This window comes from Psittacula echo, assembly GCF_963264785.1.
Source record: "Psittacula echo genome assembly, chromosome: 4".
NCBI lineage: Eukaryota > Metazoa > Chordata > Aves > Psittaciformes > Psittacidae > Psittacula > Psittacula echo.
The window spans coordinates 31,280,942-31,306,207 of NC_137738.1; the positions used below are offsets into that span (position 1 = coordinate 31,280,942).

The 25,266-nt window shown below is 44.1% G+C and overlaps 1 protein-coding gene across 1 annotated transcript in view; it reads right to left on the reverse strand.

Moving 5' to 3' along the window:
* Positions 1–24,364, reverse strand: part of PGBD5 (piggyBac transposable element derived 5) — a gene marked incomplete at both ends in the record, with an annotated part of 63,248 nt that extends 38,884 nt beyond the window's left edge. Inside the window, one exon of the mRNA XM_080615821.1 lies at positions 23,689–24,364. Within this exon, the coding sequence (XP_080471947.1) occupies positions 23,689–24,364 (676 nt within the window). The remainder of the gene's footprint in view (positions 1–23,688) is intronic.
* Positions 24,365–25,266: the final 902 nt, after the last annotated feature.

The window sequence follows — 25,266 nt, forward strand, 5'->3', positions numbered from 1 at the left end:
CGTTACCCCTTGTCCTGTCACTACAGTCCCTGATGAAGAGTCCCTCCCCAGCATCCTTGTAGGCCCCCTTCAGATACTGGAAGGCTGCTATGAGGTCTGCACGCAGCCTTCTCTTCTCCAGGCTGAACAGCCCCAACTTTCTCAGCCTGTCTCCATACGGGAGGTGCTCCAGTCCCCTCATCATCCTCGTGGCCCTCCTCTGGACTTGTTCCAACAGTTCCATGTCCTTTTTATGTTGAGGACACCAGAACTGCACACAATACTCCAAGTGAGGTCTCACAAGAGCAGAGTAGAGGGGCAGGATCACCTCCTTCGACCTGCTGGTCACACTCCTTTTGATGCAGCCCAGGATACGGTTGGCTTTCTGGGCTGCAAGCGCACACTGAAGCCGGCTCATGTTCATTTTCTCATCAAATTCTCATCATGTTATGTTGCATATATTTTGCTGATCTTCATTAAAATCAGCAAAGCTTCAGGGACAAGTCTAATTTGTTAAGCAAAGGTACCAGCTGTGGTTCTGACCAATACTTCAGGCAAGTAGACGTTTGCATTTCTTATTTTGACAGATGAATCTTATTTTCCTTTTGGACTGCCTAGTAGAAGAATTCTATATAGATGATCAAAATATGATCCATACTGTGGAGTTACTTGGAGCTCAGAGCTAAACTAAGAGGATACAATAAAAAACAACTCCCAAACAGACACTATATTAGGTTTCTTATGCAAGAAAGAAGAAATTGGACACAGTCCTTCTAAAGATGGTTCTCAGACTGTTAAGGGCTCTCTCAGCAGCCCATACCTCTGGGTAAGTTCCTACTAGGTCACCTTCCCCCAGAAGTTTACTTTGCACCCTTGCCTGGGCACACAGCAGCACACACTCTTGCTCTACAGTTGGTTTCATTGAAGTTTATTCCAAGCTGTTTAGCAAAGTGTGATTTGACTGCACTTTTCCAACCTCTATAAGTAAGCCTTTGACAATGCCTCCAACATCTGCACATACTAACTGTAGTCACAAAAATTGTTGCAGACGGCTTCAATGAAACAGCACTTTCTCTTCCCTCACCAGCATTAAAAAGGATTATTCTCCTCACAGCCTCAACAATAGTGATCCAAACATTGCAGTCTGACTTCTCACCATTGAGAGAATTAAGAGCTAGGTCCAAAAGCAATCCAAGGACAAATGGAAAAGGACTGAAAACCAGCACACAGCTGCTCTGTGTTGACTCTGGTCAAAAGAAACCCTGTCTCTACACCAGACAGTGCTGAGTTATCACAAGTTAAATAAAGAACTTATTTAGTAAACTAAACAGTAAAATTTAAACTAAATGGTAAAATTTAGCAAAGTGTTTAGTAAACTAAGGAACTTCCCACAATTCAGATGTTTTCCCTCCTGTGTACTGGATCTAGGTACTCATCTAGCTTTCTTCAGTATTACAGTAAAACCCTTGAGAGACAAGTCTAGCATGCCTGCCTGGTCATGCTAGGCCCTAGGTCAGGGACAAGTAATGTACCTGTTCCTACAACACTAGACAGCCTTCCCACTCAATGTGACAGTGGCCTCCCAAGGCCCAGGGTGATAGCCCAGGCACCCTGCTGATTCCTCTTGCCTCATGCTGCTATACACCAGGCTGGCAGCTCAGCCTGGAAAAGGTGAAGAACTTCAGCAGGACACCAAAACCGAGACTGGAATGCCAGGGGTAGAGAATTTTGGCTATCACTCACCAGGTTACCATATATGGTAACGGCGTAAGAAAATAGTTGTATTTCTGGACATTTTCAGGGGATGAACCAGGCAGATCTTATACCATTCTCATTAACCAGCTGCATGCTGTGCCATCAATAGCACTGGCCCGAGAATGAGAATGCGACAGATGTTGTGCCAGTCTTCCAAGGAAGTGTGGTTTGTTGTAGATTCAAGCTACAGTCAAAACCCTTTTAAGAGATTATTTCTTTGTGTTTACCATCATGCTTAAAAGCTACAAAGTCTTCAAGCTGTGGCAAGTGAAGGAGAGAAAGTAACAATCCCACTGCAGGTAAGGCTGACACCTTTCATTATACACTTCCTTCATTGCTATGGTGACATCTTACAGCCTATCAACCACCATTATCAACATCCATCAGAACCTTCCCAAAAAAAAAAGTCTTACTGTTAAAATAATTTTAAAAATCCAGACACCTTAAAGCAGCAGAGTCAATGCTGAAACTGTACCACGTCAGCTCACATAATGCTTTGCACATTATTCATTTGACTGTGGGACTGAACATGCTTGTCCCTCATCAGGGGAACTCCTGCTGCAGCAGTCCATTGCACTTGCTTCTGCCACTGCAGTTTTCTATTAACATTCTACTATGCCCAGCCATCAAAGCTAACTGGCTGCTGCTGGCCATCCAGCTGACACTGAGTATATCTAGCAGCTTAGAGACAATCATCAACATGCTGGCTTCATATGTCCTTTTCATGTACAGTTCTGGGGTGCTCAACACAAAAAGGACATGAAACTGTTGGAACAAGTCCAGAGGAGGGCCACGAGGATGATCAGGGGACTGGAGCACCTCCCGTATGGAGACAGGCTGAGAAAGTTGGGGCTGTTCAGCCTGGAGAAGAGAAGGCTGCATGGAGACCTCATAGCAGCCTTCCAGTATCTGAAGGTGGCCTACAAGGATGCTGGGGAGAGACTCTTCATCAGGGACTGTAGTGACAGGACAAGGGGTAACGGGTTCCAACTTAAACAGTGGAAGCTCGGATTGGATATAAGGAAGAAGTTCTTTACTGTAAGGGTGTTGAGGCACTGGAATGGGTTGCCCAGGGAGGTTGTGAATGCTCCATCCCTGACGGTGTTCAAGGCCAGGTTGGACAGAGCCTTGGGTGGCATGGTGTTAGGTGTCCCTGCCCATAGCAGGGAGTTGGAACTAGATGATCTTAAGGTCCTTTCCAACCGTAACTATTCTATGATTCTATATATCATCTGTAATACAGTTCTGGGTAGGAGCAGTTACATATCTGGCTGCAGGCACAGCTGTGCACATTAACGAAATAAATCTACAAAGCAGCCTGGATAGTTTCATGCCAGTGCAATTTCCATTCCAGCAGGGTGACCTTTGTAACTAAATCCCAGAGGGCTGCTTTGGGATGGTCCCATGGGGAGATCCACTCCACACTGGAAACTTGCAGATGCGATCCATCATCACATCTTTCTCTCCCAGGCTCCTGGTCTGTTCTAGTGCACACTATTCACAAATACAATTATCTGCATGCAATTTACTTCTTTCCAGCAATTTAAAATAAATATCCTCCTGTACAAGCATTAGCAATATTTGATGTCAGGACCCAGGTCCCTTCCAGCCCAAATCATTCTATGATTCTATGGTTTTGTGTTTGAAGAAGTGAAAACAGTCTAGTATGCCTCCCAGGCAAATCATCAGGACATCTAATTTGTCTTTTGTAAATAAAAGTCAATATGCAAGTGACCCAACTAATGAGATCCTGAAAGCCTCCACATCAATTCCTGCATTTACATGCAGCACACACACATATGCCACTGAAAACTGAACTTCTTATTTTTGAGCAAGTCTCTGAGGAAATGGTTTTCTGGTTTGTTCAAAATTTTTTTTTTTTTTAAATAATCAAAAGAAAGAATATATTAATTGGAAATCCAGAGAGTTCAGTAAAGCATTCCAGACAACCTTTTCATGCCAGAACATTCATTTCAGTACAGAACCTCCTAATGATTCATCTCCATCCCACATGAGCTAAGGCAGCTACAGGAGTGGTCTCTTGCAATTGCTTCCCAACAGCTACAGCCTCTTCCTGGAGAACACAGAGAACAGTTGTTAGGGTAAGCACATAGTCACCAAAGTTCCCATTCAGTGCTACTTCCCATGAACAGAACTAAGCACCTACTGCTGCAGCCACTTGGGAGAGGACGATAAGCAGGGTGCTCTTGCTGCAGCCCAGCTAGAAGAGCTCAAAACCCAGAATCGACCCAAGGAGGCTGGTGTCAGGAGCTCCATGGGAGGTTTCTGTAAGAAAGCATGCACATGGATTTCCAGGCAAGCTTCATAAACTGCCCAGTAAAATAAGGTTTTTCTGCTGCCATCGCCCCAGACTAAGAGGAAAAGGACCTCTCATCATTTTACAGATCAAAATAATCAACACTTCAGTCACAGGCACCATCACTTGAAGGCTACACCACCTTTATCAGAGAAGACTGTAACACATCTACATTTTCACGCTGCTTTTAAACTTACCATTTACTCACGTTATATTCTCCATGCTCTTTCCCAACACCCTCAAAAACCTTGGGACAAGCAGTTACAAGCCATGGGTTCCTCACTGGTGAATTAGGCTTAGGGGCTGATGAAAGCCTACATACTTTCTTAGGACACCTAAGATGCAAGCAGAGGTCATGTATTTGCAGTCCCTGCTAGGTCCAGGGCTCCCTTACACATGCACAGTATCACTTTGTGCACTTTCTGTTTTCTTTTTGCTCTTCTTCTCCTGCCCCTGTTGTTAGACTGCCTTTTTCCACCCTTGCTCTGCCTGACCTTAGAAATGACCAGTGCCACAGGCTGTTTGAATTCAAAACAGCCCCGTGACTGAAAAGCTCAATAAATTCTTTATACTGTGAATATCAACATCCCTAATCCTCTTACCACATGCAGGATACATGATGCACTCCATGGCACTCCAACTGCTTATACTTCCTAACAACTCTTACAAACCCACAACTTCCCAGTTTTAAGAAAACAGAACATTTCGTCAACAATGAAGTGTAAAAAACAAAACAGTCATCTGTGCAAAAAGGTGAATTTATTACTTGTGCTGCCTGTATTAACTCCACGGTGACGCAGATGTGTTTACAAACCACTGTACCCCCAGGGAAGGCTTCCAGGGAGTTGTATATGCAGAGCAAGCCAGAAACACAACTCAGAGCTAAACAGTGCACGAAGTCAGAGTGTGATCCTCAGCAACACAGCACCACTCCTGCAACCTCTGCCCAGCTACTTGTGCAGCCAAGCGTAATTGCTCAGCACCCCCCATGGCCTGCACCATGCTGCACAGCTGCTGGGGTGCAAGAGGAACAGGAAACAGGCCATGGAAATAGGCCATGGAAATAGGTTTGCAAACAGAAGCATCGTGTGTCTTCTCCCATAGCCTTTCAGGAGAGATGCTTTGTCCATCTCTTCAAACACACCCTTAGTATGCTGTACTCTGAGATCAGGCAAGGATCACTAGACAGGCACTGCTGACTGGTAGCTATCCATCACACCACTGCCACACTTGCAGGTCATCTTCTCCCTGCTTTTTGCAGCCTGCCAACATATGAACCAATAAAAGCTGAAAGACCTTGCAGGATTTAATCACTGTAAGAACATACCTCAGCTTATAAAAGGAGAAGGTAGCTTGTATTTCTCATTTTGGACCTAGCAGCAGAGATTTCATACAGCAGAGACTTTCAAAGAAATACACAGTGGGATCACATTAAAAAAATAAACTAAAAATGGTTGTTGGTGATGAAATCTGGGTCATATTAAGTAGTGGAGTGGAAGACAATAGATACTTCTGCTATATAAAAAACAGGCCCAAATATCAGTTCCTTGAATCTGCAGGTATAATTATACAGGATGCACCTGCAAGGTAAACTTATCAGTGACATGGGAACAACCACTACAAAGCATGTCCTTCTGTCTGCAAAGTGGCCGAGCACTTCACATTAAGGATTGCTACAGAGGCTTCTGGGCGCTATGACAACAGAAACAATAGCCTCCCATTCTGTAACCACAGACTGGGACATTTATAGCTTGAGACCTCACTTACTGGAGCTTCACATTGCCTAGCTATATTCTTCCTGTTACAGAAGTGCACAGACTTCACAGTAGGGTTCAGAACAGATCTTTTTATTATTATACCAGAGTTAAATCTTCCACAATTTGGAAAACCTGACTGGACTAAAAGCCTGTGCCTGATTAGAGGCCTTAGGGAGAGTCAATAAAATGCTTACAGTACTGTTTTACTAACACAGTAATAAAGAAGTCTGAGTATGTTTTTTGCTCTGTAAACCCTAGCCCTACGCCCTGTCCTGCATGCTCTTACCTACTTACAGATTGATTTTCTTAAGGGGGAAAGGTGTAAATTACTGTTTTCACATCAGGCTGGCTTATAATTTCATGATATGATGATAGAGTGTATTTACTCCATAATAAGTAACTGGAAAAGTTCCCATTTAAATAACGGCTGTGAATTTTGACTGCTGCTCAAAGACAGAAGTGGTGCTTCCCTTCCAAACTGGCTGCCCACCAAGCCAGAGCAAGTATTTCCTGAGTGCAGGAACTGGGAGTCAGCCTTCCTGAACATTTTACTCTGTGACTGACAATGCTCTGCTAGCTTCGGTTAATCATATCATCTGTGCTTCTGGCTTATCCATGTCTCAGGCTGGCACTGGAACCTATGTCCTGTTTCTCTTTGCTGCATTCTACACATTCCCTGATTTCCCTGCCTCCTTGCTGTTATCTGACTCTGATCTACCCTAAGCTCCACTGCTCCTCACCCTTCTTCCTGCAGTTTTGAGACACTGCCATACCTCAAAGGTTCCTGTTCTCTTGGCATTTCACTAAAGTGACGAGATGAGGCTTATGTTAGTACAAATTCTTCAAGTCTACAACTGCTGTTTCTAAGGATACGTGTTTGGAGACAAGGATTATCTGCCAGATAAGACGGGTGCTCAGCTGGGTCAGTGTTGGTTAGGAGTGTGTCCAACTGTATGTTATTCAGTTTATAGTCACAGAATAAAGATCTGCACCTGTACCTGGCCACACTGCAGCTCCTTAAAAAAGAATCATATGTCCCAACCCCCTCTGGCTCCTGTTCCAAGCACTGGCCTATGTGAATTAACACTGTACTGACATCTATAGTCATACTCTCATACACTATTTTTCCATTAAACCCTTTCAGGCAAGGAATACCTAATTAGCAAGTGAGCACAGATCAAATGCCATAACCACTGGTGAAGGAGGTAAGCCACTTGAAGACTTTTCTTCTTAGTTTTAAACACATCATAATGTTAAATGAAAATGTTCCAAGTTGTCCCTGCCCCTTTTCCTACAACCCACAGTTATGAGCATGCCACACATAAACCTTCAATAGTTCTCAACATAATGGAAGAAACATTCAAAATCTTAAAAGCATGGATCCAAATTCTGTGGGCTTAAAAACAAAACACCAAAAAGATGATGTACATATTTCTACAAGTGAGCAAAGACAGAAATGAACTCTTCGCATAGCCCAGCCAGCCCACCAAAATCAATTTATTTTCATAGCAAATGTGAAACAACTCACATAGAGCTGCTGTTGCAAATCCCTTTCTTGCGCTGGCCAATCCCTGCAAGGAAGTGGCCAACAGCTGTGTGGAGCATATCGGTGTTTATCCAGCACCACAACATCTTCTAAAAGGGAAACTATTCTGTAGATGCCTCACAGCCTCCACTTAAATAACAAATCACTGAGGGTTACTTAGGCAGCTCACTGCTCTCACAAGGCAAATCTTCTTCCTCGTGTTGCTCCTGACATCCAAGCATCTCTGCATCTTTACCACTGAGTTTTCTAGCAAGCTGGGACTTCCCTTCCTGCCCTCACTGGGACACTGCTTCAGCCAATGTCCATTCATCAGAAATCCCCGCATCAACTTGCTCTCTAGGAGAGATCAGCCTATGCTGCTGCTCCAGTCAGGGTAACAGCATTGCAGCTCTGGCATCAAGAATGCCCATCTGTTTCCAAGCCTGCTTTCATTTTCTGATTTGGGTTTTTTTAAGTGCTCTTTGAGTACAGAATCCCCCAGGAAAAAGAGTATCCAAGAACCTCAACTTTTGATTGCTAAGTCTTTCCCCGCTCTCTGGGCTCTGTGTGCAAGGCAAATACAGAACAAGAATATGTATCTCCATAGGGAGTCTCTTGCTTCCTAAGCCTTCCAGACTTAACTGCTAATGCTGGTTTTGTATTATAGACAGATTTGCTCCTTTGCATTGCCCTTCCACTTCCTCAGCCACCTGTTGCTGTGCTCACAAAGGTCTCTCATTTAAGCAACACTTCTCCCCATTCATTTCTTATTTACGTTGACCACCTCATAAAATAAAATTAAGCAAGTCTCATTCAATGCCATCAGCTTTTTCCATCATCTCTGATATAGCTCCTTTCTTCCCCACTAAGTGTGAATAGGTAGCATTTTCCCTTGCACATCAAGAATTGATTACATTCCTTCCTTAGAGCCGGATTCTACTAGGTCCTAGGTGCTATAACCCCCATTGTTGTTTTAATGGGGAGAAAAAAAAACAAAAACAAAACCAAAACAAACAAACAAACAAAAAACCCCCAAAAAACCACCTTCAAACTATTAGCAAGGCTGAGCCTGGAATTTTTAACCTTGTGTGAGCAAAACCTCAAACCTGCTAGGCAAATTAGAGTGTTATTTATCTGGGGAGGAGAGAGAAGACAGAAAGCAGGTGAACATACTGCTTTTCATCACAGCTAAATCCGGGCCTGGCAGTACTCCTGTCAGAGAGCACCCAGCCACTTTACAGAAATTCCCTTTTTGGGTCTAGACTGAAATAATCTGGCAAATTTGGACGCAAATGGCCACAGTCCCGCTTGCCCATATGCGAATTTAATATAAAGATCCTTTCATAGGCCCTAGCACAATGGTTTCCAGGTGGGGTGCCAGGGACTGCACAAGACAATCCCCTGGAAGAAAATTTTTTTTCATACTGTTAACAAATATAAAATTAATAAATAGCATTTATTTCTTTTTTCTTATCCTTTACTTTTTCATGTATGTTTTATAATTTACATAATACACTAGTACAGTGCTGCATATACATAACTTGTAAATAGAAATACATAGATTGGGGGTACCTGCTCAAAAAAATTCTGCTTGATAGGGATGCATGATCAAGCATGCTAGGAGAACACTGCCCTTGAGTGTTGAGGACTAAAACAGCTGAGCAGACACAGTTCACCCTCACTTTGGCAGAGCACTCAGTTTGCACTCAAATCCTGTCAGCTTCAGTTGATCTACCTGTACTGGTATATATGCCCATACTGGTATAGAACCAGTGTAACGAGATTGCTTTGAAAAGGAGTCATTTCCCTTTGTCCCCCCAAGAAAAATGCTCTTGTAAGAACAAGGGAGTGGTGGTATCAGTGGTACTTTTAGATTGGTATAGTAGTTTCCATCTTGCTCCACTGTGTGCTTATATCATTAAAGTAGCGCCACATACGTGTTTCTTTAAGCATGTGCTTATACACTTCTCTGGATTCAAGGGATAATGTACTATATTAACATCCTTTAACACTCACTTTTAATTTTTAATTTGCATCACTCTCAAATCAAAAGGATGTTTAACAGCCTTGTGTTTTTCTCTAGTGGAAGGAAGTTTCCCTGAGCACAGACTCATGGTGCAGTCAACCATGCAAATTATTAATCCTATAAACAAGACTAAGGCTGCAATATGCGTACTGGTAGGAAGGGAGGGAAATATCTTTTTCCTATAAAAATGCTCTGTAGTCTACCCTGCAGCCCTGCTGTCTGCCCTTTAGGGCCTTGCAACCGCCACTCAATAGATTCTGGGTACTCTTCTCAAACGCTGGCAAGCAAATTGAAAGTGATGAACATGGGTTGTTCCTTTTGATCGTGGGTCTTTCATGCTAGTTTCTAGCACTTACAACAGTAGCAATTTTGGTGTCAGATCTGAGTATATAAAAATGTTCATTAAAACACAATTAAATGCTATGTTTAGGGGGAAATCCAGTCACACAAGTAACCATGTAACAATGTCTTACAGTCAAAGCAAACAGCTTGTGCTTTCAATAAACATCAAAAGGGATCTCTCTGGAAATTTTCAAGGCTACAGTTTGGGAGGTAACTGACAACAATAATTTATTCTAGGGTCTCTCAGGCTCCAATCCAGCAGAATACTTTTGAGGCAGATACTTAGACTTGAGCTACAGTTATTAAATTATTCTTATGCACCAGTGCAACGCTACACCACAGCCTACGTTTCTGAAAGTGTGATTATGCAAGTTTCTTATCATGCATAAGAAACATGCATAAGGGTTGCTCCAAGCAAACGACATGAAGGTGTATTAGAATGTCAAGTGATGCACTCTGAAAAAAAAAAAAAAAAAAAAAATCGAGAAATAACTACAAATGAATGAACAGTGAGAAATACAATACAGAATCCTTGAAGACACAGCAGAAGAGGTGCTTAAATACTCTGCTTAGGAAAAAAAAACCCTAACTTTTTTAACTTGAGTTTACAAGCTTGCTTACAAGCAAGACAAAGCAACTTGTATCAGCTGTCTAGAGCAGTGGCCATAGAAAGCAAAACTTAAAAATGTATCTGTGTGTCTCCTTTCTTCAGGAAGCATTCAAGCTCCACCAGTATGCAGAACAGCAAGTCCAGTAAGTCTCAAAAAAGAAAAGAAAAGCAACAGACACACCAAAACTGCTTAAACATGACACTTTGTTTTCTTTATAGACCTTATCACTTGGGCTTGGCCACATTCTCTTGCCTCTAGAACCAATGTCTAGAGAATAAGAGGTTCCAGGGAGGGAGCCTGCCTGGAGTGAGGGAAGAGCCAGACAACATGACCCACCTCCCCCTGGCAATAGAGATGAGGGAGTATAAGGGATAATATTCCTTTAATGCTTGTCACAAAGAATGGGGCCCATTAGCCAAAAGAATTGTGCATTAGCCTCTAAACTTCCACTAGTCTCTTCTACTAGGCAGCAGGAGCACAGATGCATTCACACCTCAGTCCAAATAAAATGCTCACTCAAAACTCCATGCCAGGGCAGCACTGACAGCCCTGAAGTGCAACCTTCATCTAAATATAATGAAGAAGGTGGTTGATTAATCAGGGGATAAATAAACCCATAGATAAGCACCATTCCTACTAGAGCCAAACCTCAGATTTTGTTGAGCTGCACACTGCATTCCTTCCAGCTTTTTCAAGCTAAGTTTGATGTTGTGGTGGGTGTGACAGTTGTTCACATATTGCATCTCCCACACAAGCAGATCTGGAACATCAGCTGTAGCAGGTGTGGGCGAGCAGCATAGTCAGGGGCATCTGACCATCACTCTGGTATGTTAGAAGTACCAGCTGTCATCTTTATGTGACACTATGAATGCAGGAACCAGCAGAGTCTGGTTTCACATGGCCTTGCCTCTCAACATCAACTAGCTTTGGTGGCAGGAGATGCTGCTAAAGCCTACAGGCTCTTCTCACTACAAATGTGCAGTCTAGTAAGGACTGAACAAACTCAAACAAGCAGTCTTTCAGCAAGGGCAATTCAAAAGGCTGTCATCCCCATCAGCTATTTTTCCATAGGCTGGTGAGAACTCAGTACCTGAAGACCTTTACCTTCTCCTCCCACAGGAATGGACCTGTGCACAAAGGGCAGAGCAAAACTGCAAAAAGCCTGGCTTACTAAGCAGAAAAATTTGAGCAATGAACCCCTGCCCCAGACTACCTGCACATTTAACAGGAAAATGAAGACATGCTGCCCAGCAGAGCCCAAAAGAATAAAAAAAGAGGAAGCTTCATAATGACTAAGGACATGATGTTAAAATGTGAAGTATCAGTAGGATCTATATTAAGATGTAAGAGAAACATTCATTTTTGTGACAGCAAAGGATTCTAGGAGGCAGAATACAATTAGAGAAACTAAATGCTGTAGCAGAGAAGAGGAGGTTAGGAAAAGGTTATAGTGTAGATTAAAAGGATTCAATAGAAACTAAAAGCTTGAAAGTAAAGTTTTGAACAGCTTTTGTTATACTTGTTTCTCACTCCTTTTCTGATTAAAATATTGTGCTAAAGCATTTTCCCTTTAGCTGCCCATTTCAGCTTAAAAAAGAAAGAATCCCATCTCCCTTTTATCTTAGGAAGAAAGCTGACGTTAGAACAACTGGTAGTGCACTGCTCAAAGTCAAGCCGCTCCAGGTCAATACTCAGACCCCTTCCGAGTCAACCTTTCAGCAAAAGACCTGAAGAAAAGGCACAGTTTGTATTTTAACACTTCACTCACCCGACTGCTGTATCTGCCGATAAAATGCTATCAAATTTTTCTGCTTCAGCATACAATACAAATGGCTGCTTTTAGAAAGAAACTAATGCTCACTTAGTTTCTTTCCATTGATTCAGGGGGTGATAACCAACAGCCAAGAAGAAAAAAAAAGAGTTAAAACCTGGTATGATATCAACAACATTAACAGTGTCAAGCCCATTTCACATTCCTACAACAACTTCATATTCAGTACCCACTTTGACAGTACCAATTCAAAAATATCCATCGCTGACTATTTTACACCCACCATCTGTCCCAGAAAGCAAGTAGGTGCTTGCAGTATGATTTGCACTTAACAGAACTCAAGGGGGTTGTATCTATCCCAGTTTAGTGGGATTGTAGGATTAGGTACTTCTGGCTATACCCTCATCACTTAGCTTTGTGTTAACCTCTTAACACAAAACTGTGCCTTGTACAGAAAAATCCAAAATGCTCTATAACACAAAATGGGGGTGAAGGGAAAGAAGGCAAAAGTGAGGCCAGTGCAGTTTTCAAGGGAAAGAGCTTCATGATAACCTAGGTGCGCTTCAGCTGTCGGGGCAAGGATTCTGTTTTCATTTTCAAGGCCACACATGAGGTTCATAAGAGAATACACTTCATGAGTCCGAGGTCAGGACACCACAAGCTGCAATACCTGTGGCAGAGACAAAGACATTAAAAAAAAAAATAAATAAAGATCAAGTCTTGCCGTTTAGTATATATTTTTGTTTCTAATCCTCAAATACTAGGAGCCCCCTAACAAGAACCTAAGTGAATCCAAGTTCAAGGTAACACATCAAGCTGAGAAAATAAAGACTTTCAAAGAGAAATAAGACACTTGGTGACTTTAAACTTGTTACTGTGATCTCAATACTCCTCAAAGACTGAACAGATTTTGGAGGAAAGACTAACCAAGGACATCAAGACAAATGCGTCATAGGTCACCTAAGAATCATTTTTAATAAGTAAGCTTCTAAGATATTACTTACAGGATAGTTGAATTTATCTGTTCTGTTTCTAGCTAGGTACTTGTTAATTGGCATTGACAGGGATGAGTAACAATATTACTGTCTTCTCTTTACCCACATCTTTGACTGAGAGAGCAGCTGGCTGGCTGAAGGCAGGTGACTATGGGAAAGAAATAGTTTCATTTTTTACCAGAACATGCAACTACAACTGAGTATATGATTGAGACACTAACAGGCAATGCTGAACTGACCATCCTGACAGATAGTAGCTGGATTTGTTGGCCAAAATAAATCTTACAGACCAATAATGAAAGATTTTTCTCTAATTATCTGCTCAAATCAGAAACAGTCTCTTATTCCGCAGAAAAGTGATGCACTCCTGACTCCTGACCAGTGATTTTCTAGGCAGCATTAGGCAGGTTTTTAGTTATCTTCCGTGGAGATACTGACATATTAGTACCTTTGATCAAGGAACTGTAAGACCTCATTTGGAACCTGGCGCAGTTGATCCAAAGCTGGGAAAGACAGACAGCTACTACTAGAAGAAGCAGGGGTGTATTCTTTCAAGGGAAGATTGTGAAGAAACCCATTACTTTCTAATATTTAGCCTAGGAAGAAGGATCTCAAATATACTTCAATATCAGGAAAAGACCAAAGTGCCAATTTTGCAATGCTCACAAGGAAGTGAAGAAACAGCCAGTATGAACCCAGTCCATAAACTGGAGAAACATGGAGTAGACATTGTTGTCCTTTCTTGTACCTTGGTGCATGGCCATCAGTTATTGCAGGCATCTGGCCTGTTCCAGACCTGTGCTTGTCTTCCTTCATGTATCCACCCTCATGATCCACAGAGGTTTGTTTCGTGATTGGATTCAGCTGCAAGGGGGCTCCTCATACCTCAAAGAGAGACACGGGCAAAGGCAAGTACAAACCTAGGCACTACTGGATGCCTTCAAAATGTAGCAATGGGCCACTATTCTCATTCAACACACATACTACTTGTCGGTCTACTACAACAGGTTAGCACCACTTGTTTTTAGGTTTCCAGTGACACACCTCATGTCTTCCACAGCACTGCACTGTCTGCCTGAGGGTTTCTCTCACATCTGATTTAATTATCCATCAAGTCAATTTATATCTGTTATTTCTTATATTCAGTTTTCAGAGCATATAAGGCAGATAATTCCATTTCCTATGGTACGCCTTACTTATCTATATGGCTTAAAAACAGAATACTGAAAGATGTCTGGTTAGTAGATTTCCTGCATCTCAGCCGTTTCTCTTCACATTTGACTTTTTGCTTCTCACATGGACTGGTGACCCAGACTCTCTCTCCTAAATGGCAAGCCAGTCTCATTGCCAAGTCTTGTACACTCTGTTTAAATATCTGGGAAGGATGTTTGCCTTTTCACAACAACATGACACTGAGTCACAATTGTCTGTTGTTCAGCTTCAACCTCCAGTTCCTTTTCCACCTAAACAGTTCTTCCACTTCCCCTCTATTTTCCACTTCTGCTGTTAGTCACTGCTGTCTTCACACTAACCATTTCTCTCTCACACCATGCTATCCATCCTCCCCCCGGGCTATCTCAGGCTGTCAGTAACCTTGCAAATTCTCAGCCTGTCCTTCAGTGTACACAGAGTCACTCCCAACTTCATGTTACCTAAAAGTTTAATAAACAAATTCAGTAAATGCACCTGCATTCAGGAAGGTGGTTTCAAATTCTCATTAAATTTTAAATAAATAAATAAATATATAAAAAAATCTAACATCAGAACATTTATCTTTTGCCAGATCATCATGCACTGCTTTTTAGGAGATACTGAGCCAGATCTTATCAAAATCCAGTGGAGACAGACAGACATTTGTAGTAATGACAATTTTACTGAGAATATCTGACAGGGACTAGATGGTATTTATTGTCAGATGTTTCTACATCTACCTGCTTCTCCCACCTATGTATTTTAATATCCACAAACTTTGTTGCAACAGATGAAGCATAATGTAAGGAACAACGTGAAACTCGGAGCTAATAATGCAGAGATGGTTCCCTGCCTCAAGAATTTGCCTCCAAAACCAAGGAAAGTATAGAAAACGAGGCAAGTCTGATGGGGAACACTGTGACTGTGGTGGGCCAGGCTGCAGCTTGTCCTGCTCTGCCCAGTCACAGGCACACATGCTGACATGACCTCAGCCCATCTCCAGGGAGGTGGCCAATACCAGGGGCTGCCTCATCACCCTCGGCTGCAACTGTACTGGCTGGGGCAGTAGGACAAGCCCTGCTCTGATGGACCCCATGGGCAGCCCCCACGCCCCATGGGGCACAGGCAGGGCATGGCTGTAGAGGTTTGACAAACTGACATCAGAGATGGTATAAACCAGCTTAAGTGTGAGTCATTACCCAGTAGTGCAGAAGCAAATGAAGAAAGGCCTTTTACAAGGGGGTCATTCCTTATTTATCAAGTATAACCCTGTCAAGTGGAAAGAACAGGATGTCATTTACTCCAAAATCCATCACACTTTCCCCAGTGAGAGAGATTCGTGATATGCTTAAAGGCGCCTCCTTTCTATACCATTAAAGGAAAGGATTGAGGCTATTTGCAGCAATGTTAGCACCATGAAAATAGCTACAGATCACTCAAATGCAGTCAATGTCTTACTGCTCAATTTCTTTTAATCTCAAAGCCAGTGACAAAGGGGAGTTAGTGCAGATCAAGCGTAAGTATTCAGACACTGTATTTTACTTCATCTCAAACCAACCAACTACATAACAGGACAAGTTTGTAAGTAAGGAATAACTATGATGACGAAGAAATGAGGAAAAGTCTTCAATTTACGGAGGTCTTATTTAGTGATGCCATTCAGGAATACAGTCCAGCAAGCTAGAAGCCCTTTGAAAGGCTACATAAATTTATATCCACATATGTATCTGTATCCATAATACAATATATCCAGCATGACAGATGTAAGAGCATCTTATATTTTTGAAGATCATCTTGGGAATCCACCACCCCAAACCAAAGGTGGTTCATTTTCACTAGACCACTGCAGCAAGAGAAGGTCTACGAACCACCACCCTGCCACCTCTTGCCTTGCAGTCCAGTTCCACTGTTACCCCTGCACTGGGGGAGAATAAGTAAGACTAGATCCCCACCCTAAATGCCATAAGCTGCATGCATAAGCCCTTACATGTATGAGTTTCAATGCATATAACCTCTTCAAAGTAGTTTTTCTGCGCATGAATTGACAAGATTACCATTGCCCAAGCCCTGTATCAGCAGGGTGCATCCATCAGCAGACAGCACTGTGACATCAGTGGGAATAGCCTCACGCCCACAGCTACACGCCGACCCCAGTCTGCACGCCTACAAGTGCTACCCCACTGGGAAGTTAACCAGCATCTACCTTTCAAAAAAAGCACAGATGACTGCATGCACTGGAGTCAGACTTTCCACAACTGTGAATTTTATAAGCAACTTCAAAAAAGAAAGATACTCTCATTTCTTTGCTTCAATTTAATCATTCATACACACCCACCTCTCTGCCATATGCAATCTGAAATGAATCACAGTTATAACAGCAGCTGCTTTAAGTCTTTTTTCTGCCTTCTTTTTTTCTTCACTAGAAATAACATTTCCATTTGTGCCCACTGATGGGCTCGCTGTATCTTTCATCTCAGCCCAGTAATCCTCCTGTCCAAAACACAGCTAATTCCACCCATCCATCCAGACATACACAATATTCTTTGCTTCTGTGTCTTCGGCATATCCTTCTCTAGCATGATTTTTGCATCCTTACAGTGTGCCTGATTGACCACACTTCAAAGTTTGCCCAGTTTTCAACTGCAGTTACAGCTTTGTATTGCTTGCTGAATAGAAGTTGCTTGAGTTTGTTTTTTGTCCTTAATGGCAAATACAGCTAGTCAGTACAGGTCACGTGAACCCCTCATGCTGTCCAAGCAAGCAGGATCAAAAGCATGTTTCCTATCATGTACCCTTAATACCAATTGTCTTCACAGAAAAGCAGGAGATAATCCATGAGTAATTTATAGATACAGAATAAGCTAAGGAGCCTCCCAAGCCTATTTCCCTGCAGTCCCACAGTCAAGGAGCTCTTGCTTCGTTTTTAAAAGACCCACTCAGTTATGTCTGTTCATTTTCAGATAGCACTAGTGACTGATTAACATCCTGTTCTTCAAGGAATATGAAGTGGGAGCTTCGATAAGCTCCTAGAAAGGACGACTTGCCACAAGGAAGCAAGATGTCAGATGCTAGTATCCTCATGCATTTGTCTCAGCCATGCATTCTTAAGTCCATCTGTTCTGTTTTCTAATAACATGCCCAATTTTTGGCAGTATTTGGAAGGATGAGGTACTTTCGGGATTATATCCCACTAACCTTTAGGTAAAATGTGTAGCTGTATCCATTATTACTTCTCTTTGAGACGCACCTTGTATTTCCAAGCTGCTAAATCCATCTACTCCAAAATTTTGGAAACTTGAGCAAGGGAGGGAAACAAAACACCTACATGAACAAGCACATCTAAGAGAAATGTGGACATTTCAACTTCTTTTAAGTCTATGGCATCTAGGACAGCTTCCTGGGACCTAGCAGTCTATACAGAATTAGCAAGTCAACTCCACTATTAGCATTCTCATTAAACTTGGCAGAGAGGCTTATTTCCTTTACAGGTTGACTTTAAAGAAAGCAGACAAGGAAATTGTTTGCTGCGCTGTTTCTGTGATGTTCACAAAAGTACATGAGTAGCTGTAGGAACAAATTTACTTATTTTAAATGACCTTATCAACAGAAGGGGATTCATTTTATGCAGTAACAGATATACGAGTAAATATGCTTTTTCCCCTTTAAAAGGCTAGACAGTGTCTATGAAGAAGACCTTGATCTGCAGTGCTTATAGACTTTTATGTCTCAAGTATAGACCAAAACTAGTTCTCTGTATAAAAGCAGAGAACAACCTTCACCCACCTAGTGAAGTTGTCAGCACTAGGTTATTCCCCAAATGCATATTTAATAGCAGAGATATGGGCAAAAGAAGTAAGGGAATGCAGATAGCCAAGCTGCACTAAATTTTTGAATCAGTAAGGCTGTCATGTCACACGCTTGATTCACTTCAGTGATGATGGAAGCAGGAAAACGTGCTCCAAACCCAGTGAAACCACCTGAAAAGCACATTTAGCTTTCGTAAGGCATATAAGATATTAAGCCTTTGCATAATTCATTTATTTAGCAAAACTTCAAGCCTTAAAATCCTATAAAGACTCTGCAAAGTAGCAATGCACACCTTTGTGACATGTATTTATAGTATCTTCTTGGAAGTGTTGTGATGCTGTCATTGTAAGTAATTTCTACTTAGAATGTAAGAATAGATTATGTAGATACACCTTTTTTTTTTTTTTCCCAGTATTTTCTGTGGTTATGCAAGTAAAAAGCAGCTAAAGTCTCTGATTACATAAATAAGCAAAAGCAAGTCACATCAGTGGCACTTCATCCACTGATCACAGTCAGAGAATTTGGCCCAGATTATTTCTGAAGCAGAATCTGCCATAAGCAACTAAGTAGTTTTTATAGCTTTTCCTCCACCTCCAGAATATTTAAATATTGACCTCAATCTAATAGGACTAAACCCTTCAGATGCCATTGATCTGAGATCATCAGCACTGTCAGATGGTGACATGTATATGCCCTCTTTTATGGCCCAGGCTGACCCAAGAGCTCTGCCTCCAGGCTCCTTGCTGCTGGAATGCCACCTTCCCATCCATCTGTCCATACTCTTGGGGAGAATATGCACACTGGATCTCCCACTGCATCCTGCTAAGACTTGCCTCAACTCTCTGACCAGTTACAATTATAGCCATGCAGGTAACAGCTAAAAGCTTTTCTCCCTTTACCTGTACCACTTTCTTCTCCTTTGATTCTTTAACTGAATTGTTTACCTCTACTAAAACTACTCAAACACAGCTCAAATTAACAACTCCATGCTATATCAATATCTATTGTACCGTATGATTCACTGGTGACTAACTTGGAGGAACTAAATTCATTTTCCTTATTTAGCATTCACAAAGTAACAACACAACTGAAAAATACAATCAAGAGTGATGTCTTATCAGCTGACATGCAGACACTTGTGACTAAACACAAGAAAAACCCTTTCTACTGTGATAGTGGTCACAACCTGGCATTTAAAGGTGTGCCTTGCTTCCCTGACTTTAGCTGGAACATGCAGGTTGATTTCATCTGTCAGACTGCATACCCTCACTTGTGCAGATCATCTCTCATGTGGCAGCCATGATAGAATAAATGGCTGTTTCCTGTATCTTGGTCTGCCTGGAAATTAACATTCCCACTAAAAAAAAAATAAATAAAAAATTAAAAACTACTTTATATATTCATCTAAACCTCTTCAAGGTGATATGGCCTATGCAACTTCTCCCTGAGAGCATCTTCTTCAAAGATGGCAACCTAAGACAAACACTGTTTTAGAGAAGTACTCTGGAAATTCATAAAAAGTTAGCTACACTCTCCAAATGCAAGTTGAAGATCAGTTGCTACGCTCTTTCAGCAAGGCACATTCTTAACATTTTGTCTTCAGGTCTAGACTTAAGAACAGGGTTCAGAGGGTATAGAAAATGAAGAAAACAGTAGCACTGATTGGCTGTAACTTTGAGGACTTCAGCACTAACTTTAGCTCAGACCACCATTATTGCTGCCACCCTAAAACATTATCCTTAATAAGAAGTGCTCTTACACTTGAGGTCCAATGTTCTGGTCACTGAACTATATTGATATACGAAGTATTGGACCCAGGAAGGGAACACAAGCTACCCCAATTCAGGAACATGAAGCTACAGCAATACCAGGATATTTGCACCTTCTAAGACCCTGCATGAGGAACAACCAGAACCAAAGGCACCTTTATCTATTACGGAACATTTCCTGGCCAGATTACTGAGCTAACAAGGGAACATATCACTCAGATCCACCCCACTCATGAAGGAAGAGCACACCACTGGCACTTACTAGCTTGCCGCTAAAAGTAGTAATAGTTGCTCTATTTCAATTATGCTTTCCTTCTCCTAGCAGCAGTTTGTTCTCTTATTCTTTCTGCACTTCCACAACTACCTCTGTCCTGCCCTCAGATGAAGGGAAGCCAGAGGAGTCCCAGCTATCCCTCCTTTTACAATTAAAGTACTGTTTGGACAGAGGTCAGACCTTTCCTAGAAGCCTTACCTATATGTAGGTTCGCTTCCCATCAAATCAATTCTGCTTCCCCTTCACAGGGAGACTGGGAGAGAATGAGAAGGTAGATGCCAAAACATGCCTGGATCTAACATTTGATCATAAATGCTATCATCTTTTTCAACACACACTGACCTACTCACAGACCTGCTTTAGCCAGGCACTCTTTGTGAAGGGGGGGCATTTCAGCAACTGTCTCCAAGACCTCCTATCCACTATTCATATCCCAGTACCTCAAAATGTGCATTGCTGCTTTCATATTTGTAACAGGTACTTGTTTCTTCAACCTGTTTTAACCAGAACTACACAGTGCCACTAGTTATAATTTAAAAATCAGGGCATCACAATATAGTCTGGATTTTTCTCAGCAACTAAAAAGAATAATTTCACAGAGTAGCTCAACTGAAAGTAACACACAGTGCCAGCAAGCCATCTGTTCTAACCTCTGTGTTAAAGTTAACAGCTATTTTGGATTTCCACAAAGGAAGTCAGCTAAATCTATTCATGTTGTGTCTCATCCCATTGTCCCCATCCCCCAGGGAATCTAAGCACTCACTATTTTCATTAAATGGAACAGGAACGACAGTATTGGAGATCCTGAGGAAGAGGCAGAAAACAAAAATTGCGGACACGCAGTAGTGTTGCGTAGCAATATCATTCAGCTGCTTCTCTCCTGACACAGAAGTTACTCCAGACCTTTCCCAGTTTATCAGAACCTGCTACACAGCCAAGGCAGGTGTCACCAGGAACGCATGCAGTGACTAACTTCAGACTGAGGACATACTGAACCATCTAATGCTGCCAGCAATACCCAGAACTCCTGGGACTCTACTATACTTTTTGAGATGAAGTACCAGTTAGCCTGCCTGTGCTCAAGACTAATTCTAGGAATGGCTACAATAATTTTCAAGAAATCAATTTAATATCAAGGGAGGGAATGGCAGTATTAAGTAACTTACAAGAAAAAAAAAGAAGGAATAGAATTTTCTACTTGGAGTTAAAAAGGCCACAAGAGTTTCATAAGTGGCTCTTCAATTTTTTTTTCTTTCCCTTAGGAGTTTTAGCTCATTCTCATTAACTAACCTGAACCTCTTCATTCTATGCGCCTTCCCTTTTATGAAGGTGGAGTCTCCCAAACCCAAAAGCTTGACATCAAGCTTGATCCTAGTTTAATTCAAGGATTTATTTCCAGCACTGACACAGCTGAAGTCTCATGGAACTTCAGTTCACAAGGACATTTGTCTTCTGGCATCAGATGATGTCAAGTACTTGCCGCTATAATAATTCTCTCTCTGAAGTTTTGGTGCTAACCAAAGATGAGCTTTATCCCAGTCTCATGAAAACCTCTTCCTTTAAGCTCAGAACCTAGAAATAAAGGATTCTTATATCTAACACATTTGAACCGAGAACACAGTTTTGTAGTGCTCTGTGTCTGATCCTGCATTTCTTGTTTGTACCCCATCAGTGACTAAAAGATGTGCTGTCACTGCAACAGACAGCTGTCTTCACCTCAGCAGACACCTTTTCCTCAGCAGGTATGGATCCAAACTCTTGGGTCAGAGCAGTGTCCAATGAAGCAACAATGGTGCAAACACAAGTATGCCTAGCATGACTCCAATTACGACATATGCATGGTCTAAAACTGGTCAATCAAAACCAGTATTATAAGAGCTTAGTTATACACAGTGCAGTAGTTTCCATTGCTTGGAATTTCAGTAGTCAAAATATACAGCAGGTACACATTTCACACATATCAAATCATGACACTAACTGAACTTTCATCAAATCAAATCACAGCATGCAGCATTTATCATCATCAACAGAATGAAAGGGCAGTAGCAACCTCTTCTCTGTCTATTACTAGGAGCAAACATTCACAGCAATACCCATATACCTTCCTCAAGAGACATCTGCATCTGTTTCTGACAACCATAAATCAGACTTCTTTATTTCAAAGGAAATATGAATTCTTGAATTAATAGGTCATCAACGCTTTTCCAAACCAGATCTTAATCCCAGGTCTGCCTATGTTAAAATGGATATTACTATAAGGTAATTGTATGAAAAAATAAGCCAGCAAAGGCAGAGAAACTAAGTGATAATTGATGCTGAAACAGCATCACACCATGAAGCCTACAGCTCATGATCTCAGATATGCTTATGAATAACAATCATCAATAAAACTTGGGAGTTCTTTAAGAAGGCACATCAGCTTTATATTTAAATATTTTACAGGCTCTAGCTGTTTCTACAGGTAGATGCAACTTCTATTTGTCAGAAGCATGACAGAACTTTCTCTGGCCTCCAGTGCTAGCTCCACCTTACTCCCTCATCCCAAGCTGCTTCCTCAGATAGGTCTGTGCCTGTCCCATTGCACAAATTTCAGCAAGCTACTCCAAGTGTAGCAGCACTGTTCTGCATTTACCTTTTAGCAGCAAAGTGAGGGAATTAAACACTATGAAAAAAACAATGATGACAGGCGACCTTAGGACAGGCAAACTATCAGCTCAGTTGATGATGACAGCAATCATCACATCCTGTTCTGTGGTCCAAATGTTTTATTTCACATCCCAGCTCTTCATAACTATTAATCACTTTTTGACAAGCCTTGCTGCTACACACTCAACTTGGATACTGAGGCCTGAAGACAGACAGGTTACAAAGGATCCCTAGGCAAACCAGTGGTGCAACTTGTCACACAAGGCAGTCCAAGGAGATCTCAGTGCTGTGCACTGCTGCTGTGGGTCATGTCATGTCATTTCACCACTATCCTGGTATTCACTCTGGACAAAAGCCACACAGGAAGGGTTAAGGTTAAGGACGGCTGCACAGAAAGCCTTGCAGCCAGAGGGAACTCCAGCTCCATTCCCAGAGCCCTTCTGCACACCGCAGGGCAGCTCAGGTCACCCGCACCGAACAGACCAGCGGCTTTCCCCGCCTGTAAGGGGGGAAGAGGAGCCACCGGACACCACAAAGCACAGCCGAGCTGGGGACCTGCGCTCCGGGGACAGCCTGCCCGAATCCTGCGGGGATTCCGTCGCTGCTGGCGCTCGGGGCACCGCTACGGCGCCGGGGTGCCTGTGACTAAGCACACACGGCCTCCACTTGCCCTCCCGCGCACTGCCTCGGCAAGGCTTTCCCCGCATCAGCAGCCTGACAACACGGCCGCTCCCGGGAAGCACCGGGCGGGAGGCACCTGCCTCCCCCCTGCCCTAAGGCCGAGCACCAGCCTAGGCCGACAGCCGGGCCCGCAGGGACTTTTCTGCCTGGCGCCGCGCTCCGAGCACCCCTCGCGGGCATCCCCGCTCCCTAAAGCTGATCGGGCCCACCGCCCCTGCCCCGGCAGCCCGCCCCCCGCGTACCGCTGCCATCCTTGAAGTGAGGGGGTGGGACGTCTCGCAGCGACCGGGTCCAGCCCCCCTTCTCCGCTTCCTCCTCCTCCTCCTCCATCGGGCCGGGGCCGCCCGGGACGGCGCTGCTACCGCCGCCCTGCCGCTGCCGCCGCCGCTCCGCCGGGGTGGCCACCGCCCGAAGGGCGCGGCGCCGGGCCGCCCTGCTCCGCGGGCTCAGCCCCTCCGGGCGCCCCTCGTCCTCCTCGTCGTCGTCCTCGTCCTGGGAGGAAGCGGCAGAGCGGGAGTCGGCCGAGGTACTGTAGAAGGGGTTCCCGCTGCTGTCCTGGCCTGACTCCCCGAAGACGTCGTCGGAGATCTGCAGGCTCTCGTAGCGGGAACGGGCCGCCTCCAACAGCGACAGCGCCTTCCTCCGCGCCGGCCCGCCGCCGCCCTCCGCCATCATCTCGGCCGCCGCCAGCAGCCGCCCGCGCTCCCCTTGGCTGGGCTCGGCGGGGTCCTGCGGCCGCAGGCAGCAGCCCAGCAGCAAGAGCGGCTCGGACACGGCGGGCGGCAGGCAGGGAGTGGGGGGCGCCCCACCACCGTCGGGGCTGAGCCCTGCCTCCCGCTCCCGCCCGCACCACCCGCCCCTGTGTGTGTGCAGGGACATGGGGGGAAGGAGCCAGCTCAACATCTCCAAGTACCACATCCAACCAATTACCGCGGCAGTCCGCGCCCGGGAGGTGGGGTTATATGGGCGCCGCGGGCCAGCGCGGACCGCCCACCGCCCGCCCTGCCGCCCGCCGCCGCTCCACCCATTTAAAACCACAGCGCCGGCTGCGGCGAAGCCGCCGCTGCGCGATGCCGCCGCAAGGGGGGTCCCTGCGCCGCAACCGGTCCCGGGTCCTTGCCCTTTGTCTTGGCCCCTTGACCCGAGTCCTTGTCTCTTGCTTCGGCCCCTTGCCCCTTGCCTTGGCCTCTGTCCCGGCTCCGGCCCCGGCCCTGCCCGGAGCTGTCCACTCGCTTGTGGTGCTGAAGCAGGACAGGGTAGCGAGAGAAGCGCTAGCCTCGCTGTTTGCGGGTCCGTGAGTAGCGCGCGGTGTGCGGGGACCGGGATGAAGAGCTCCCGCGGGAAACAGGCTGCCTGCGGGAGCCTTCCGCAGGGACGAAAAAGGCACTGAGGTAGGACCTGGGTGGGTCGGGGGCTTGACAGCATGGCCAGAGCCTCACTAGCTCATAGTGGCTGGCAAGGTCGGCCCACGGCAGTTGGGCCCCTGATGCTGCTGCCCCAAAACGGGGCACAGAGCTCCAGCACTGGGGAGTCCCTTGAAGCAAAGCAGGGAAGGTGCTGGAGCACAAGGCTGTGAGGCACCTGGGCTGCTGGGCCTGCCGCCTGGCTCAAGCTCCAGGCAGGCTTTGCATGGGCCTGGGGTGACATGAGTGCTCCTGGCCACTGCTGGAATCAGCTCTGGAGCACACTGTAGGCTGTGGGTCTGAGCCCCTGCATTGTGAGGTTTGGCTTCTTGGGTAAGTATGGTGTGAAGTAATCATTCTTCCAAAATAGCCACTGATTTAAAAGCAATATGGTGGCACAAGAAAAAGGAGGGGGAA